This window comes from Dendropsophus ebraccatus, chromosome 7 (assembly GCF_027789765.1).
Source record: "Dendropsophus ebraccatus isolate aDenEbr1 chromosome 7, aDenEbr1.pat, whole genome shotgun sequence".
Classification (NCBI taxonomy): Eukaryota; Metazoa; Chordata; class Amphibia; order Anura; family Hylidae; genus Dendropsophus; species Dendropsophus ebraccatus.
In genome coordinates, this window is record NC_091460.1 from 19910017 (window position 1) to 19931502 (window position 21486).

General features: G+C 47.9%; 1 protein-coding gene across 3 annotated transcripts in view; it reads right to left on the bottom strand.

Moving 5' to 3' along the window:
* The window catches only part of RAB11FIP5 (RAB11 family interacting protein 5), a 44509-nt gene extending 24703 nt beyond the window's left edge, over positions 1-19806 (bottom strand). For 2 of the 3 annotated variants that reach the window (XR_011363912.1, XM_069977174.1), the window contains exons 1-2: positions 19592-19806; positions 18870-19265 (exon numbers count right to left, since the gene is read on the bottom strand). Coding sequence is in view for 2 of the 3 variants with exons in the window: in XM_069977174.1 (XP_069833275.1) it covers positions 18870-19225 (356 nt within the window). In the remaining variant the exon portion in view is untranslated. The remainder of the gene's footprint in view (positions 1-18869; positions 19266-19591) is intronic. The other variant, XM_069977175.1, reaches the window with a different exon arrangement.
* Between the last annotated feature and the right edge of the window lie 1680 nt (positions 19807-21486).

Consider the following 21486-nt stretch of genomic DNA (forward strand, 5'->3'; position numbering starts at 1 on the left):
CATACATGGACAGCTCAGATGTCACTCACCTGACAGCCGTTCCCCCCGACTCCCCCATACACATGTACAGACAGCCGCACCCCCCGACTCCCCCATACACATGTACAGACAGCCGCTCCCCCCGACTCCCCCATACACATGTACAGACAGCCGCACCCCCCGACTCCCCCATACACATGTACAGACAGCCGTTCCCCCCGACTCCCCCATACACATGTACAGACAGCCGCTCCCCCTGACTCCCCCATACACATGTACAGACAGCCGTACAGACAGCCGCACCCCCTGACTCCCCCATACACATGTACAGACAGCCGTTCCCCCTGACTCCCCCATACACATGTACAGACAGCCGCTCCCCCTGATCCCCCATACACATGTACAGACAGCCGTTCCCCCTGACTCCCCCATACACATGTACAGACAGCTGATCCCCCATACACATGTACAGACAGCCGCACCCCCTGATCCCCCATACACATGTACACTCACCTGACAGCTGTTCCTCTCTATACATACAAATTCTTAGCCAACAGCTATTAATCCCAACTCCTCCATGTGTTTACATATTGAAGACTGTATATATAGTATTTTTCACTTTATAAAACACACCTGATAAGCCGCTCCCAGGTTTTAGGTGCTATGTTATTATATGCTATTATGGGCCAGTCAGACTGCGATTAGGGAAGTGAGGGGAAGCTCAGACAGTATTGCGCAATAGGCATTACAGTCTGTATGGTGGGATAAGTCATTCTGTATGTGGGATAAGTCATTCTGTATGTGGGATAAGGTGGCGGAGCAGAGGCAGGAGGCACATTATACAGTATACGCACTCCTCAGGAGGACGCTGTAATGCTGCTACCCCATCACTACTGTGGGCATGGAAGAGGGTAAGCGGCTGCACAGATATAAGAATAGACATAGTCTGAAATACCTTTTAAAACCCTAAAAGTCGTAGTGCTAAGAGCCACTCTACTCGTCACGTCGCCAGAGCTGGGGAGGGGTAGCGAACGAAATGCACTGCAAGCGCAGTCTGCCTGCTCTGCCGAAAAGTAAGACGGTGCACCTGGTTCGCAACGTTACAAGGGAAGTGAATTGTAGCGCTGGACGCCACCAGGGAAAGGGTTAAGGAGACAAAATCCTACTTTCTCCTTGCCTTATAAAGCAAAAAATACAGTATATCATTTATTTTTTATGGATATTTATTTATATATATATATATATATATATATATATATATATATTTATATATATATAATCAGTACTTAGATACGACTGTAATGAGACATTCCCTAATCCACTGTCCTGCGCCTTATATTTATATAACTGTGAGGTCTCTTCCTGTGGCCGCCCAGAACAGGAAAACTCACCATCTAAATATAGGTTCCTATAGAGGGTGTCGGGGATTGGGGGGGGCCTATATTCGGTACCTGCAGATATGTCTATATAGTCACACAAAAACCATCAACAAATCCAAACCTAATAAACATGGAACCATGAACGAGGCCGCCAGTCACGTACCACACACAGGCTGCACACGGACTTAATACTGGAAGACCTGAGGTTTTCTGTAAATTCCTTAAAGGGGTTTTTACTCTTAAAAAATGATGACCTATTCTTAAACATTAGATGGATGGGTGTCTGACCTCCGGTCTCTTCTGCTGCTCTTCTCTTCGTTCCTCGTACTTTTAGTGGTGGCGGAGGGTACTGCAGTCTTGCTCTGTTCAGATTACTTTAGCTTTTATTTTGCATTAAAAATTGCATTTTTTTTCCTATTGCTCACTGTGTGAAGTAAATAACAGATTTTATCATACAGGTCATAATACCTGGGCCAATACTAACTATATAGAAGCGCACAGGCCCGGCCACCTTCACAGTGTTCACACCGCGTTAAGTACATGTGCAACATTACGAGAAGTATCCTATCAATGTCTTCACTGAGATCCCCCACAAGTAAACCCCATTATGGTATACGTAGTGCTAACTTATTCTAAATATTTTGTAATACATTATATATAAGATGATATATCTATACCATTACAGATCACACATATACTTGCCAGGCCTTGACCCTGGTTTGGGGCACATATAGAGAGAATGCACAGCCGGCTCCATATGGTACTTGGTGGTATAAGGTATGCGGCCTGGGCCTGAAGAATGAGGCACTGTAGGGAGTCCCTAATCTCCTATTAGAAAGCCCCAACATCTGTGCAACATATGGCTGAAATAGTATTATGAATATATATATATGTGTATGTATGTATTTGTGGTGCAGGATGCAAAAAGAGAAATTCACTGCATCAGAATCACTGTAAGGTCAGCGGTGGACACTATCATATAGCATATTATATAGGGTTTTCATCATAGTCATCTTAGGGTAGTAGGATCATGTCTAGGATTCCCAACCATCACCTGTAATAAGTGGCCAATCCTAGTGTTCAGTTTACCTACAGCGCCCCAAAAGGGAATATGAAGCATTACACAGTGATCTGTCTATACAGATGTGCTGGGTCCTCCAGAGTAAGGGATGTGACTCTATATATGAACGTGTATCCATCAAGCAGCTCTTAGCAATGATGCTGATGGGGCTGCCAGAGAGATAACCGACCCCACCATGTGAGGAATAATCGCTTTTACTATAGAACACAAGAAAGGGTTCCGCCATACTGTGACTGGATAACACCGCCATACCATACCAGACCTGACCAATACCACCATACTGTGACTGGATAACACTGCCATACCACACCTGACAAATACCGCCATACTGTGACTGGATAACACCGCTATACCTGACCTGACCAATACCACCATACTGTGACTGGATAACCCCGCCACACCAGGCCTGACCAATACCGCCTTACTGTGACTGGATAACACCGCCACACCAGGCCTGACCAATACCGCCTTACTGTGACTGGGTAACACCACCATACCAGACCTGACCAATACCGCCACACAGTGACTGGAGAACACCGCCATACCAGACCTGACCTAATACCACCATACTGTGACTGGATAACACCGCCACACCAGGCTTGACCAATACCGCCTTACTGTGACTGGATAGCACCACCATACCAGACCTGACCAATACTGACCACACCAGACCTGTATAATTTCACCAAAACAACCCCCCCAAAGAAAAAAAAAACAAAACACCAGATTTACTGGCAAGTCTGGACAGGTTGTAGGAGATTATAAAAAAAAAACAAAAAAAACGTTTCCTTTCCCCCCTGAAAGGTGCTGCCCTAGGCAACAGACCACAGGTGCCTAGTGGTAAATACGGCCCTGGTTGCAATACCACACACAACCTGAGGACATGGGTGGTGCAGTTTGTACAAGAGAGCAGCTATGTTTTTATAATCCTAAATCAGGGAGGAAAGGAGCATTATGGGTATTATGAGTCTTCATTGGTTTTATCATAATAGCAACCAGCATTTTCCAGGTGACAAAAATAGAGAAGAGGTAGAGATACCCTTTAAAAAGTGTCACTGTCATGCCAGCCCACTGAAGATTGAGAGGAGAATTCCTCCGTAAGGGTATGTGCACACTGAGTAATTGTGACGGAAACTCTGTTGCGGAATTCTCAGCTCACGCCCGCTCGCGGACTGTGGCTCTCGTCTCCGCCCGTGTCATAGACTCCATTCTATGCACGGGCGGATTCTTTCATCTGTCCAGAGAATGATAAAGTTCATTCTTTGGTCAGAGGACGGAATCCACCCAATGAAGTCTATGACACGGGCAGAGATGCGCGTGCACGCCACAGTCCGCGAGCGGGCACGAGCTAAGAATTCCGCAATGGAGTTTTCGTCAAAATTACTCAGTGTGAACATACCCTTAAATTGGAAGTCCGGTTCTCCTTGAATACCAGCATGCAATGAGACCATAATATGCATGACCAATATTGGGAAAGGGGGATTGGACAGAGGAGTCTGACAGGAAAGGGAGGAGAAGCAGAAGGGCCTGGGGAAAGGGAGGAGGAGCAGCAGAGCCTGACAGGAATGGGAGGAGGAGAAGAAGGGCCTGACGGAAAAGGGAGGGGGAGAAAAGGAGCCTGGTCAGGGAAGGGAGGGGGAGAGGAGGAGCCTGGTCAGGGAAGGGAGGGGGAGAGGAGGAGTCTGGTCAGGGAAGGGGGGGAGAGGAGGAGCCTGGAAAAGTACCAGGAAGGGCGAGGGAGAGAGCAAAAGGGGAGAGGTAGAGGAGGCTGGAAGGAAAATGGAGGAGGGGGGGGCAGATAAAGGAGCCTATACAGCTTCTAATTAAAAGGGATTGTCCTAGGATAGAAAAATGTAGCTTTGTTTAAATAATTACAAAAAACAGCCCCCCCTCCACTTGTCCACAGGACTTGTGTAGTATTTCAGCTCAGTCCTACTGACTTTAAAGCAACCATGTTGCAGTACCTACCTGTGGACAGGTGTGGTGCTGCTGCAGGAAGGAAGCCATGTTTTTCAAATGTAGCCATGGCTGCAGGGTAAACGTGAGCACAAGAAGTCAGATCATCTTCCTGGTGGTGACCTGCTGTGGTTTCTGCAGAGTATCGCCTCCTCCCCCCATCCTCACAATGTAACCAACTCGCTGAAGTTCTACATTGCACCAATTACCCATCTGGGAATTGGAAGGTGGCCGGCAGCAACCCTGCTATATATAACTACATGCGCACATTAGAGTCCTGCCTAACTGTGTACGACCGCTCCAGGTGAGCGTGCACGAGCACAGTTTTCATCTGTATGTTATTGCTTTATTGACCTGCACATGCAGCACCGTTGTATCCTCCATTTCTATTCACATACCTGTATGTGGCAGTGTTAGAGGAGTATGGAGTAGGCTCAGGAGCAGAGTGCACTCCATACAGTGGGTAGGGGCTGTGTATTACAGTTGACACCCATTGTCAGTGGCCAGAATCAGAGATGACTCTGATCCCAGCTGTTTAACCCCCTAGATGCTGCAGTCAATAGTGACCACGGTATCTAGGCATATGCTGGTCCCCTGCGGCATCCATTTGATCACTGCACAGGATGCTGTTCTGTTGTCATGGCAGCTAGAAGGCTTCCCACATGGCTAGGACTGTACTCTAAAATAATAAACAAGATTTAGTATTTATACAAGGGGGAGGAGCACCAGAACATGCCACTATAAAAACTGCTACTGTGGTAAGTTGTTAAAATGGAAGCAGAGAAACCCCACTTTGTGTGCTTATATCCAGCAAATCAATGAAAACTAGTGGAGCTGCAGTGTAAAGCATGGGGGAAAGAGCAGCAGCCCTGATCCTGCTTCCTGATGTGGATATCAAACTATGCAGGGCAAGCCACAGTCGCCTTCACCCAACTACATGTATTGAGGAGACCCTGGACTCCAATGCTGACCTGGTGTAACATCACGTCACATGACTGACAGCAGGCCAGAGCTAAACCGCTGTCTGTTTCCAAGGGCAACCAGAACAAATTTTTGAAGCAACTCTAGATGTGAATGGAGTTGACATGTCAACAGCAAATTTTTAGTAAAACCTTTTGACAAGAATTAGTTGCTATGGGCAACAGTGTTTGTTTTTTTACCCTCTGCTTGCTGTCAGTGAACTGACAGTATTAGATCCCTGCAGCATCTTTACCTGGCGTCATTGGGACCAGACATCTTACACTGAAAGCATAGCTCTACAGGTTGTGAGAGTCCATGTGCCAGGAGGGCATGCTCAGACTTGTGGTCCTCCTCAAGCTGCCAAGTCATAGTATGTCTGACAGTGAAAGTGAACCTTGTAAATTCCTCTTTACATAAAGCGACCTTCCAGACACGTTTTCTGGCATCTGCACCATGTTGTCAGACCAGCTCTATACTCCCTGCAGCGAGCCAAAGCTTCTGGCTTAAAGGGCAACTCCACCCCAATTACTTCTTCTCGCCAAAGCTTTAGCAGCTACTTAACTTTGGGTCTTCATGAGATCCATATACCTACAGCTGTGTGCACACAATGGGTTAAAGGCCTATCAAATATTCTCCCCTCCTGCTATATACTCGTGTATTAGATATTCTCCCCTCCTGCTATATACTTGTGTATTAGATATCCTCCCCTCCTGCTATATACTTGTGTATTAGATATCCTCCCCTCCTCCGCTATATACTTGTGTATTAGATATCCTCCCCTCCTGCTATATACTTGTGTATTAGATATCCTCCCCTCCTGCTATATACTTGTGTATTAGATATCCTCCCCTCCTCCGCTATATACTTGTGTATTAGATATCCTCCCCTCCTGCTATATACTTGTGTATTAGATATCCTCCCCTCCTCCGCTATATACTTGTGTATTAGATATTCTCCCCTCCTGCTATATACTCGTGTATTAGATATCCTCCCCTCCTGCTATATACTTGTGTATTAGATATTCTCCCCTCCGCCGTTATATACTCGTGTATTAGATATTCTCCCCTCCTGCTATATACTCGTGTATTAGATATCCTCCCATCCTGCTATATACTTGTGTATTAGATATCCTCCCCTCCTCCGCTATATACCTGTGTATTAGATATTCTCCCCTCCTGCTATATACTTGTGTAAAAGATATTCTCCCCTCCTGCTATATACCTGTATATTAGATATTCTCCCCTCCTGCTATATACTCGTGTATTAGATATCCTCCCCTCCTCCGCTATATACTTGTGTATTAGATATCCTCCCCTCCTGCTATATACCTGTATATTAGATATCCTCCCCTCCTGCTATATACTCGTGTATTAGATATCCTCCCCTCCTGCTATATACTTGTATATTAGATATCCTCCCCTCCTCCGCTATATACCTGTATATTAGATATCCTCCCCTCCTGCTATATACTCGTGTATTAGATATCCTCCCCTCCTGCTATATACTTGTATATTAGATATCCTCCCCTCCTCCGCTATATACCTGTATATTAGATATCCTCCGCTATATACTTGTATATTAGATATCCTCCCCTCCTCTGCTATATACTTGTATATTAGATATCCTCCCCTCCTCCGCTATATACTTGTGTATTAGATATCCTCCCCTCCTGCTATATACTTGTATATTAGATATCCTCCCCTCCTCCGCTATATACTTGCATATTAGATATCCTCCCCTCCTCCGCTATATACTTGTGTATTAGATATCCTCCCCTCCTCCGCTATATACCTGTATATTAGATATCCTCCGCTATATACTTGTATATTAGATATTCTCCCCTCCTGCTATATACTTGTATATTAGATATCCTCCCCTCCTCCGCTATATACTTGCATATTAGATATCCTCCCCTCCTCCGCTATATACTTGTGTATTAGATATCCTCCCCTCCTCCGCTATATACCTGTATATTAGATATCCTCCGCTATATACTTGTATATTAGATATTCTCCCCTCCTGCTATATACTTGTATATTAGATATCCTCCCCTCCTGCTATATCCTCCCCTCCTGCTATATAATTGTGTATTAGATATCCTCCCCTCCTCCGCTATATACTTGTGTATTAGATATCCTCCCCTCCTGCTATATACCTGTATATTAGATATCCTCCCCTCCTCCACTATATACCTGTATATTAGATATCCTCCCCTCCTCCACTATATACTTGTGTATTAGATATCCTCCCCTCCTCCGCTATATACTTGTGTATTAGATATCCTCCCCTCCTCCACTATATACCTGTATATTAGATATCCTCCCCTCCTGCTATATACCTGTATATTAGATATCCTCCCCTCCTCCACTATATACCTGTATATTAGATATCCTCCCCTCCTCCACTATATACTTGTGTATTAGATATCCTCCCCTCCTCCGCTATATACTTGTATATTAGATATCCTCCCCTCCTGCTATATACTTGTATATTAGATATCCTCCCCTCCTCCACTATATACTTGTGTATTAGATATCCTCCCCTCCTGCTATATACCTGTATATTAGATATCCTCCCCTCCTCCGCTATATACTTGTATATTAGATATCCTCCGCCGCTCCATACCCTCCGGCGTTCCACATTTTTCTCTTTCATCTTTCAGCCCGGGATCAAATGTTCCTTTTTGGCCAGAGCAGCAGAACACAACAGGTAGTGGACGGCGGGGCCGGGAACGCTCTACGAGGGCTGAGGATTACTCAGCAGCTGGAACCGCACTGGGAAACAACATAGGAAAAACCTGCAGAGACAGCTGGAAAAAAGTAAGAGCGCCCCTCCTAAGCTATCAGCACCCAACACCCGGCCGGCCAGGCGGGGGCAGGGAGACACACACAGTCCCACATTCTCCCAGAAATAACATATAGGAGACATATACAGGGTTGTGTTTTGGGCTGAAATTCTGAAAATCTAAGCAAAAAATAAATAAATAGTCATAAACAACCAGAAGATCCAGATCACAGCCAGATTTGTCCTTATATAATGGGGGATCAGCAGCGGGGGAGGGGAGTTCTCTAGGATTTGCTGACAGGAGGAGGGACAGAGGGGCAAAGGAGTGACATGGCCCGCAGTATGTGGAGTCTGCTGTCATCTGATGCTGAACGTACAGGACTGTAAGGGGTTAATGCCGCTCCATTCAGATAAGTGTGTATACTAGTGTAGCAGAGAGAAGTCTGCCATCCTCTATTGTGATAATTTACCAGGCGGACTTGTAGTCAGTCCTGTGTAACAGCGTACAACACATGGTATGAAAAAAACACATATAACACAGCCAATATTCTGACCTGCAGTCCTGTGTAAAACCATATACAGTGGTACCTTGGTTTAAAAGTAACTTGGATTAAGAGTGTTTTGGTTTAAGAGCTCACAGTTTTTCTAAACTGTACCTTGGTGTAAGGGCATTGCTTTGGTGTAAGAGCTTCCTGTACTGGGTGGGAGGGGGAGTGGGTGAGGGGCATGGTCTGCATAGCGGGGTCTACAGCCCTGTACTCTGACCCAGGAAGTCTCCCTCACCTTCCATAGCAGACCCACTTCAGGCTGGGGCTTGCATCAGGGGACAGGACTGTGGATGTAATCTCTTCATAGCTGTAATCCCTCTCTCCCCGGATACAGAGCGCTGCATGTATGTGCCCACATCTCTGCCAGCCCTTGTGTTTCCCATCCTCTCCATTCCTGCTATAATGTGCCTTAACTCACACTAGGCTATACACACTGCTGCTATATTGTGCCTGCACTTACACTCAGCTGCTATATTATGACTGCACTTACACTCAGCTATACACACTATAAACACCCCCCCCCTTCCCCATTGCTGTCATGTGACCACACAGACCTCTGCTTCTCTATTCTAGCCTGTTGAACTACACAACTGCATTATGGGGATCTGCAGTTCCATCCTGTATCTACAAACTGCTGCTGTGTTATCAGGTTTATGCAGTTACTATACATTATACACCACATGCTGATTGTTATACTGTACAGTAACTTATAATGTCACATATTCAGCTGTTTCTCAATTTGTTTTACATGTTATTCAGAATAAAAAAAAAAAATTTGGGGTGTGGAACCAATTGTCTGCTTTTCAATGATTTCTTATAGGAAAATTTGCTTTGGTATAAGAGTGGATTTGGATTACAAGCGCCGCCCCAGAACGAATTATGCTCCTAATCCAAGGCACCACTGTGTAACACTTAGTAAAATGACCTACAGTGCTATACAATGCTACATGTAACATTCAGTAGGTAGTCTGACCTCCAGTCCTGTGTAAGACTCTATACACAGTGTAGAATGACCAGCAGTCCTATGTAACAGAAAGTAGGTAGTCTGACCTGTAGTCCTGTGTATCACCATATGTAACACTGTGTAGAATGACCTGCAGCCCTGTGTAACTCACTAAATATAACAGTGTGTAGAATAGCCTGCAGTCCTCTGCAACGCCCTATTTAATTTGGTGTAGAATGGCTTGCAGTCCCATGTAACATATAATACACTAAGTATAATAACCCGCAGTCCCATGTAACACTGTACACAAAGCATATCGATAACAGAGTGGATGTTACCTACAGTCCTATGTAAGCCTACAGACGACATAATAGTCAGGATTTATTGGACGCCCTTTAAAATAAACTCAGCTCTGCTACATCTGCGAACATACATAACCGTCATACATCTAAACTAGCCTGATAATATAAGTAACCTGTAACCGTAAAGAAACAGCACAATGCATAGTAAGTACTCATAGCCCATTATGTGCCCATAAGAACATCCGCCATCTATACTATCAGACCTTAGGCCTGTGAGGTGAACAGCTGCTGTCCTATATAGGCCACAGCCCCCGCTGACTATAGACCACCCCACGACGTGTCTCTACAGGTCAGAACAGTCTGTATTTCAGGAGGAGCAGTCTAAACATCAATAGAAGGCGCCGCAGAAGAGCGAGATCTCAGAGAACAGCGGGGAATGTCTCAGGAGGATGTCAAGAGATACACACTGGAAAATTCCAGCCATCGCCATGCAGAAAGCTATGCAAACTGTACAAAGTCACCCGCATAGTAAGACTAAGAAGTCTAAAGAAAACCAACTAGACTGATAGTGCTGTCTGCCTTCCCCCACGATTTTAAGCAGACCACCAATGACAAGAAGCTTAGGGTCGTCTCCAGCAGTGGAGCTTTCAAGATACGGGAACCCAAAAAGAAATATAAAAAGGACCTGTAGAGAGCTATGGGGGCCAACAATGACATGAGAGGCTCAGTGTCTTCTCCATTAGTGAAAATATTGGAACCACCATGGGAACACAATGGAAACATAAAAGCCCACTAAAGATCTATGGGCCCCTTAATAGTGAAATCATTAGGGCCATCAATGATATGATCTTCAAAACCTCCAAAGTGGCCAAGAAAAAAAAAATACCGCCACAAGCACCACCTATGACCGTATGAATAACAATTTAGAGGTCAAAGAGCACTTTTTTTTTTATCACATAATCCATAAAGTTGGGATAATATAGAATCTAGGACAGGAAACAAAAGAGGGAGAACAAATTCTGTATGTTATAGGGTATAGGCCCCGTTCACACCTACATTATTATTATAATAATCATCATCACACATCCACCACACAATGAACCCTATTTGTTATGGTGTCCCTCAAAGTGTTGTTGTTCTGACTCTTAGCAATATTTCTTATCGACCATTGTCCGTGATCATCTGATAATCCGGAATCTTTGATAATCCAGCACTACTAAGGCCCCACTGATGCTGGATTCACAGCATTTTGCTGACACAATCGGTTCACCCTTTCATGTGTTTGTTGCTTTTGAAACTATAAGGAGACGAGAAAATAAATGATCAGAAGGCAAAGACGAGAAGAAAGCCGAATGTCTCCAACACGTCAAGCGTAAAAGTCAGCAGCCGGGATGAAAGAGACTTCTGCTTCTTCAGCAGACAAGAAAATCCTCCCAGATCCCAGAGGGAAGGAGACGCACCCTGATCAAACACTCCCCGCAGGTCTGTACACTACATTCTCTACATCGCCCACTCCTCATAGATGTGCAAATATCATGCATTACATGGCGGTGATACTAGAAGGTTGGCTAGATGACCCTCCCATCATAACTCAGGGTGCAGAATATAACTACTATAATACTGCTCCTATATACAAGAATATAACTACTATAATGGGACATGGAGAGAAAGGAGCGGCTGCACATCCCACCTATGGCTGATACTAATGCCACTAGGCTATGTTTAAAAACCAAACGCCAGGATGTTGGTATATAATTTGATCAAACCATATTGCCCCGTGTACCACCGCGCAGGTCTCCTGGTTCACATGGTTCCCTACACTAACTCCACACTGTGTTGGTCAGCGACCGCCAACGCCGCAAAGCATGCACATGCAGGGAAGGGAGGCCATGGAATGGCCCTGCAACCCCAATGTCACAGGACCAAACCCAAAATGCCCCACCAAAACTCAGCCGGCACCACTGGCGGAGAAGGCTGCCCCCAAACGACACAAGTATGATTATGGTATTGCACTCACCATCACTGCTGCAGACAATAGGAAAGATAGGGGGTACTGACATGTGAGCACAGGTGTATCTTAGTAATTTGGGTCATGTGGGTCTTACAAAGGGGAGTGCCAACTGCTCAGAAAAGGGAGAAAAACTAAATGCAACATGGAGAGAAAGGAGCTGCTGCACATCCCACCTATGGCTGATACTAATGCCGCTAGGCTATGTTTAAAAACCAACGCCAGGATGTTGGTATATAATTTGATCAAACCATATTGCCCCATGTACCACGTGCCGGTCTCCTAGTTCACACGGGTCCCTCCACACTGTGTCGGCCAGCGACCGCCAACCCCGTTCCCAACTCCCTTCCCTGCATGTGCACACTTTGCAGGGTTGGCGGTCGCTGACCGACACAGTGTGGAGTTAGTGTAGGGACCCATGTGAACCAGGAGACCAGCACGTGGTACATGGGGCAATATGGTTTGATCAAATTATATACCAACATGCTGGCGTTTGTTTTTAAACATAGCCTTGCGGCATTAGTATCAGCCATAGGTGTGATATGCAGCAGCTCCTTTCTCTCCATGTCGCATAACTACTATAATACTGCCCCTTTATACAAGAATATAACTACTATAATACTGCCCCCTTTATACAAGAATATAACTACTATAATACTGCTCCTATATACAAGAATATAGCTACTATAATACTGCTCCTATATACAAGAATATAACTACTATAATACTGCCCCTATATACAAGAATATAACTACTATAATACTGCCCCTATATACAAGAATATAACTACTATAATACTGCCCCCTATATACAAGAATATAACTACTATAATACTGCCCCCTATATACAAGAGTATAACTACTATAATACTGCTCCTATATACAAGAATATAACTACTATAATACTGAGAGAATGGAACCGCTGCACATCCCATCTATGGCTGATACTAATGCCGCTAGGCCTATATTAAAAATCAACACCAGAGTGTCTGTATATGAATTGATCAAGCCATATTGCCCCGTGTACCACCGCGCAGGTCCTCTGGTCCACACGGGTCCCTACGCTAACTCCACACCGTGTCGGTCAGCGACCGCCAACCCCGCAAAGCGTGCACGTGCAGGGAAGGGAGGCCATGGGATGTGCAGCGGTTCCATTCTCTCCAGTTCGTGTTTTACAGTTCTCCCTCTCTGAACAGCTAGCACTCCTTTATAAGACCCACATGACCAAAATTAGCAGGATATGCCTGTGCTCACATGTCTGGACCCTATGTCTTCCCCATTCTGTGAGAGCAGCAATGGTAAGTGTAATACCATATCCATTCTTGTGTCGTTTGGGGGCAGCCTTCCCCGCCGGTGGTGCTGGCTGGATTTTGGTGGGGCTTTTTGGGTCTGGTCCTTTGACATTGGGGTTGCAGGGCCGTTCCATGGCCTCCCTTCCCTGCACGTGCACGCTTTGCGGGGTTGGCGGTCGCTGACCGACACGGTGTGGAGTTAGCGTAGGGACCCGTGTGGACCAGAGGACCTGCGCGGTGGTACACGGGGCAATATGGCTTGATCAATTCATATACAGACACTCTGGTGTTGATTTTTAATATAGGCCTAGCGGCATTGGTATCAGCCATAGATGGGATGTGCAGCGGTTCCATTCTCTCCAGTTCGTGTATAACTACTATAATACTGCTCCTATATACAGGAATATAACTACTATAATACTGCCCCCTATATACAAGAATATAACTACTATAATAGTGCTCCTATATACAAGAATATAACTACTATAATACCGCCAGGATAGTATTTGCGGTATTTTCACTATCTCCCCGTCTGAGCCCTGAGCTGCACAGGTTGAAGGAGGTTTCATATGTGCTGTGTGTACAGGGATGCACAGACAGCAAATAGGAGACTGGCACTGTGTGTCTGAGCGCCCCTGCCACCCCCGCCCAGCGTGTCAGAGCGTCCCGGTCGTCTCAGCCTGTCCCAGTGCCCACCGACCCGGCACAGCACAGCTGAGCCCCCACCCGCCCGTCTCACCACAACCTCCTGGCGTGTCAGAGCACCCTGTGTCACCCGCCCAACACAGCACAGTGCTCCTGCCCATCTCAGCCTGTTCCAGCGGCCCGGCAGAGCACAGCGCCAACAAACCCAGCACAGCGGAGCCGCCATCCACCTGTCACAGCGCCCCCCAACCTGCCCGGCGTGTCAGAGCGGCACAGCAGTCACTAAAACAGTCAGAAACTGTTTCGAAACTGTTTATTGAAGCAAAATATCCTAAGTTTGGCATGGCCAAGTGGGTGTGGCTTGTAAAAAGGGGTGTGGTTTACAAAGGGGGCGTCTCGTAGTTATCCAATTATTGTTACTGCCGCTACATATGAGATATATCGCGATATTGGTTTAGGCCAATACTGCCAAGCCCTATCCTATATACAAGAATATAACTACTATTATACTGCCCCCTATATACAAGAATATAACTACTTTAATACTGCTCCTATATACAAGAATATAACTATTATAATACTGCTCTTATGTACAAGCATATAACTACTATAATACTGCTCCTACGTACAAGAATATAACTCCTATAATACTGCCCCCTATATACAAGAATATAACTACTATAATACTGCCCCCTTTATACAAGAATATAACTACTATAATACTGCTCCTATATACAAGAATATAGCTACTATAATACTGCTCCTATATACAAGAATATAGCTACTATAATACTGCTCCTATATACAAGAATATAGCTACTATAATACTGCTCCTATATACAGGAATATAACTACTATAATACTGCTCCTATATACAAAAATATAACTACTATAATACGGTTCAGGGAAGAAAAAGTGCTGCACCTCACACCTATGGCTGATACTAGTACCTCTCGGCTGCATAAAAAACATCAGATGGGATGTGCAGCCGTTCCATTCTCTCCAGTTCGTGTTTCAGAGTTCTCCCTCTCTGAACAGCTAGCACTCCTTTATAAGACCCACATGACCAAAATTAGCAGGATATGCCTGTGCTCACATGTCTGGACCCTATGTCTTCCCCATTCTGTGAGAGCAGCAATGGTAAGTGTAATACCATATCCATACTTGTGTCGTTTGGGGGCAGCCTTCCCCGCCGGTGGTGCTGGCCGGGTTTTGGTGGGGCTTTTTGGGTCTGGTCCTGTGACATTGGGGTTGCAGGGCCGTTCCATGGCCTCCCTCCCCTGCACGTGCACGCTTTGCGGGGTTGGCGGTCGCTGACCGACACGGTGTGGAGTTAGCGTAGGGACCCGTGTGGACCAGAGGACCTGGGCGGTGGTACACGGGGCAATATGGCTTGATCAATTCATATACAGACACTCTGGTGTTGATTTTTAATATAGGCCTAGCGGCACACGTATCAGCCATAGAAGGGATGTGCAGCCGTTCCGTTCTCTCCAGTTCGTATAACTACTATAATACTGCTCCTGTATACAAGAATATAACTACTATAATTCTGCTCGTATATACAAGAATATAACTCCTATAATACTGCTACTATATACAGGAATATAACTACTATAATACTGTATAGCCTCTGTCACACCATAACACCTGCACACAGTTGGTACTGGGTCAGAAGTATGAGGACCTGATAAAGTACAGTATAAATGTCGCACCCGCGGCTGGTGAGGTAGAAGCGCCGCCCTGGAGCTGATCACATAAGTAGGTTAGTAGCAAACAGACAAGTGATTGTTTGTGCAGATTACTTCTCTATGTGTCATATGTGCGGCTGGTGACGGACTTTGTTGGCTATGAGTTCCCAAGGGTATGGGATATAAGGGATCAGCCGCACTTCACAGGGGGTTCTGGGTAATTTTGTAAATCTTTCCTAGATATGTGACAATGTGGGATTGCGGTTGTATCAGTGCGCTATAAGGAGTCACCCAGCTTTCCCGGATACAGATAAGTAAGCGGTGGATGTCAGGCGGGCACTGGGCACGCGGCTGGGTCTTGTGAGCGTTCTGGCTCGGACGCATTCCAGGCAGCATACTGATCCCTGCCGTAATAAATAACCCAGACCAAAATAGACGCAGCAGCCGCAGCTTCATGGTGTTTCCTCCCTGGCTGCCGCTCACATCACAGCGCTGAGGAAAAGCAAACAGGGCGCACAATGGACTCCACCGGGAAAAGAAAGACTCCATTATCCCTCAAAATAACCCCGCACCGAGGTCATGACCACAAATGAGCCCACGAATCAACCCTGAGCAAAGGATTCTGGGATAAAACGATCAAACCTTACAAACATAACAAAAGAGCACAATAGTAATACATAGAGATAGAGAGTAAAAGTTCCCTGGGTCGGCGGTGGTATCTGGACCCGGCTACACCTTGTGGTTAACCCCTTTCAGGCTGCCGATGCTGTGGTAATCAGCTGATTATGGGGGAAGCCATGGCCCGCCAGGTATTTCCTCCATGGCAGCCCCTACAGGTGACGTGTAGTATTACATAGCAACCATCTAGGTGAGTGGCTGTCCACGTCATACAAGGACAGCTTGAGTCCTCCAGAAAAAGCCCCTCCAATGTCGAGTCCCATCTATGATATCCCTATGCCCAGACAAAGATTGTAAGAATATGGGCTGTCTATGCAGAAAAACTGGTTGTGTTGCCCATAGCAACCACTTAGTAGCTGTCATTTTTCTTCCCAAAAGTTGGTTGCTATGGACAACTCTTCCATTAGATATATATGACAGGAGGTCTATGGTCCCCATTTTCCCCCTCGGTCCAGTCAGGCTATAGTGGTAGCCGCCATCTTCCTCCCTACAGGAACATGGGGATCAGGGTGTCTACTTAGGCCTATACGGCACAGACAGACGGGAGTGGGGGACTGGGGTCCCAAATAGAAGAAAGACTTCTACTGATTAACCCTTTTGAGGTCTATAGAGGCTTTCATGGCTGACAGCAGTGTGGGGTCAGCAGATCTGGGACATATATATATATATAATGATTATATACAGATGGCTGACTTCCGTGCTCAGCACTGTACACACTGATAGGCCCGGCTCCAATCATACTTCATCTATCCTGATCCGATAATTGCCAAGAAAGACCTAAAACAGGTGTCCTGATGCAGAACTACAAGCCCCAGCAGGCCAAGATACCATGTATCATCCCAATAATACCTATTTCCAAGTCTAATGAAAAACCCAGCTCTGCTACATCTCCTGTAACGTAACACTGAATATTATCAGGTACCTCCTTGGTCATTAGAGAAGATTTAGTATTGAGCAGCGGCCATGTTCACATCCATTCTAAAAATACAATCCTTTCGATAAAACCGGCTTAAGAGTGCCTTCACACCTACCGTATCACAGTAGAAAATCCGCTGCGGATCCGCAGCAAATTTAACTAAATGAATGAACACAGCATTAAATACGCACTGTCAAATCCGCTGCGGATCCGCAGCAGATTTGTAAGTGCGGATTTAATGCTGTGTTCATTCATTTAGTTAAATCCGCTGCGGATCTGCTGCGGATCCGCAGCGGATTTTCTACTGTGATACGGTAGGTGTGAAGGCACCCTAAAGGAAAACTCCACCCCTAACTGACCTGTCAACTCCCATAGGGGATCTAAGCTAATGTTATCAAGGCGGATGGAGGTGCTTTTATCTCTTGGAAACTTTTTAGGTTGTACAGACTTTGGAGACCAATACGGCCGCCAGAGTCACGGGAGTCGTACTATGCAGTCAAACCCCAAACACACATCCCCAGGGTCGGGACAAAGGGTAGGCCAAGGTAGGTGATGGCCTAGGTCGCCATCCCCTGCTGAATTACAGGGGGAGCAATCCTAAAGTAAAAATGCCCCCAACAGACCTTACCAGCGGCAGCATCCCTTCCCCTCTCTGCTGAAAGCTCCAGCCCCTCGGCGGCAGGCACCTGCTCTCCTCCTCTCTTCTGCTTGGCTCATCATGCTCCTGTGTGGCTTTGGTAGAACAATAACTCCCAGCATGCACCTGTGTGGCTGTGGTAGAACTACAGCTCCCAGCATGCTCCTGTGTGGCTGTGGTAGAACTACAGCTCCCAGCATGCTCCTGTGTGGCTTTGGTAGAACTATAACTCCCAGCTTGATCCTGTGTGGCTGTGGTAGAACTACAGCTCCCAGCATGATCCTGTGTGGCTGTGGTAGAACTACAGCTCCACCATCCTAAGCCACCCCCAATGCTCCTCTCCCGGACCAGAGACAGAAGAGCAGTATGATCCTCCACTCCACCTCCTCCTCATGGGCAGATACAGCTGAAACAGCTCCCCGCGGACCAGATATAGCAGCAGCATATAGTCCAGCCCTCCACCACTCTGAGGGACCGTGAACTGGCCCCCTGTGTAAAAAGTTTGGGGATGCCTGCCATACACTATGTGGGACTGTGTGGAGACTATACACTGTGGGGGCTATACACTGTAGGAGCTACACTATGTGGGGGCAGTCAAGAGTTTATACTGTATGTGGGGGCTATACACTGGGGGGGGGGGGGAAGCGCCATTTGCCTTCTCTGCCTAGGGCACAAAAACTCCTTGTCCCAGCCCTGCACATCCCATATAATAATTGCTAATTCAGAGCCAAGATATTCACTCTAAGTGATGTCACCAAAAGGGGCGGAGCATGGCGTCACATTGCACACAATGAAAATTGGTGTTCACTTTCTATTCCCTTTCATGTTACAGGACCAGGGGTGGCCATAGCGGGTAGAGACAACCTCACCCTTGCCAGTACTGCAGATAGGTTTTTCTCATTTGCTACCCCTTTAATTTCAGGGGGGGGAGAGGGAAAAGGCCAGATTTGGGGGAATACAGACATGTATGAGAGTGACATGTGAAATCTGCAAGGAGCTACGTCCCTAAGTAGACCATCAGCTTGGCATTACAAGTGACTTCATACCGCCATATAGTGAACAGCTACTTACTGGTTCCTCAGCGAGCGGCCCTCCTGGAACACGTCCTGTAGGGGTACACAGACCTGCCCTAGAAACTGGTCCATGCCAATGAGGGCGCGATGCATGACGGTCAGCTGGAGCTCGCAGTTCTCGCCTCGTTCCAGGGCTCCGGGGGACAGCTCGAAAGAACATTCCTCCTTCCATTCTGGAGATCCCGGGGTCTTCTCCACCACCGAGGTGCTGTACTTCTCCCGTCCCACCTGGATCAAGGTGTAGGCATCGCTGGTGCCATGCTTCCCCTTGGCACGCAGCCCTCTGCCTTGCAGGATGGTAACCTGCACATGGGTGGGATACCAGCCCGATTCGGGCTCAGGCCGTAGAAACATCTGGAGGTTGGGGGTGAGTGGTGCCAGGAACTAGACGGACCTAAAACACGAGAGGAATGAGGTAAAGTATACGAGACGGCCATCTGTGCCAATACAGGGGGCAACTTACCGAGGGACTCAGAGACCACAAACAATCGGCCCATAAGCTTTGGGACTTTGTGTGAGTTTATGGGATTATTCCACATCACAGCCCACACCAGAGACGTGTTTACACGGACGGCCCCCGGGGTGACATGCCCACCCTGTACCCTCAGTCCTGCTTTACTATAGGGGTCACTGAGGTGTAGTCTGAATATATATATAAACATATAGAGCCGATGAGCCCCCATCCCTGCCCCCGCTCACATCCAGCTCTGCATTACCTACCTACAGCATGCAGAGTCCAGCAGCTCCCCAGACTGAATGATGCAGCACTTATCCCAGCAGCTCACCTCTCAGCTGACGCACATTGTGCTGATATCCCAGGGGCTGCAGATCATCTGGGGGTCCTCAGTGTCTGCTGCAGGGGGGGAGCAGAGCAGGCGGGGTCCTGCAGCTCCTACTGCAAAGTAACTTTGTTGTGTGTCTGCTGCTCAGAAGAGGAGGAGAGTGAGGGGGAGGAGATCCTGCAGCAGAGGCAGCCAGCACTGGGAGCTGCACTGGGAAAGTGCTCTGCTCCAGCACAACTCACAGGGTGCTGCACTGGGGGATGGGGTCTGCTCCAGCACAACTCACAGGGTGCTGCACTGGGGGATGGGGTCTGCTCCAGCACAACTCACAGGGTGCTGCACTGGGGGATGGGGTCTGCTCCAGCACAACTCACTGGGTGCTGCACTGGGGGATGGGGTCTGCTCCAGCACAACTCACAGGGTGCTGCACTGGGGGATGGGGTCTGCTCCAACACAGGGTGCTGCACTGGGGGATGGGGTCTGCTCCAGCACAACTCACAGGGTGCTGCACTGGGGGATGGGGTCTGCTCCAACACAGGGTGCTGCACTGGGGGATGGGGTCTGCTCCAGCACAACTCACTGGGTGCTGCACTGGGGGATGGGGTCTGCTCCAACACAGGGTGCTGCACTGGGGGATGGGGTCTGCTCCAGCACAACTCACAGGGTGCTGCACTGGGGGATGGGGTCTGCTCCAACACAGGGTGCTGCACTGGGGGATGGGGTCTGCTCCAGCACAACTCACTGGGTGCTGCACTGGGGGATGGGGTCTGCTCCAGCACTGGGAGCTGCACTGGGGGATGGGGTCTGCTGCTGCACTGGGAAATTGCTCTGCTCCAGCCCAACTCACTGGGTGCTGCACTGTGGGATGGGGTCTGCTCCAGCCCAACTCACTGGGTGCTGCACTGTGGGATGGGGTCTGCTCCAATACTGGGTGCTGCACTGGGGGATGGGATCTGCTCCAACACAACTCACAGGGTGCTGCACTGGGGGATGGGGTCTGCTCCAATACTGGGTGCTGCACTGGGGGATGGGATCTGCTCCACCACAACTCACAGGGTGCTGCACTGGGGAATGGGGTCTGCTCCACTACAACTCACTGGGGAATGGGGTCTGCTCGAACACAACTCACTGGGGGATGGGGTCTGCTCAACCACAACTCACAGGGTGCTGCGTTTGAGGGATGGGGTCTACAATGCTCTGCTATACTTACAACCCAATGGGTGCCGCAAAGACAGAACTCTGCTGTAGTTTAAAATCAATGTGTGCTGCACTGGGGAGATATACAGTACTCCACTCACTGTCCAAAGTGACTCCCCTTTTCCTCCCTGTGCCCCCAGTCACTGCCCCTGTCCTTACTGTACCCTCAGTCACTGCCCCTCTCCTCCCTGTGCCCCCGGTCACTGCCCCTCTCCTCCCTGTACCCCCGGTCACTGCACCACTCCTCCCTGTGCCCCCGGTCACTGCCCCTGTCCTCCCTGTGCCCCCGGTCACTGCCCCTCTCCTCCCTGTACCCCCGGTCACTGCACCTCTCCTCCCTGTGCCCCCGGTCACTGCCCCTCTCCTCCCTGTGCCCCCGGTCACTGCCCCTCTCCTCTCTGTGCTCCCAGTCACTGCCCCTGTCCTTACTGTACCCTCAGTCACTGCCCCTCTCCTCCCTGTGCCCCCGGTCACTGCCCCTCTCCTCCCTGTGCCCCCGGTCACTGCCCCTCTCCTCCCTGTGCCCCCGGTCACTGCCCCTGTCCTCCCTGTACCCCCGGTCACTGCACCTCTCCTCCCTGTGCCCCCGGTCACTGCCCCTCTCCTCCCTGTGCCCCCGGTCACTGCCCCTCTCCT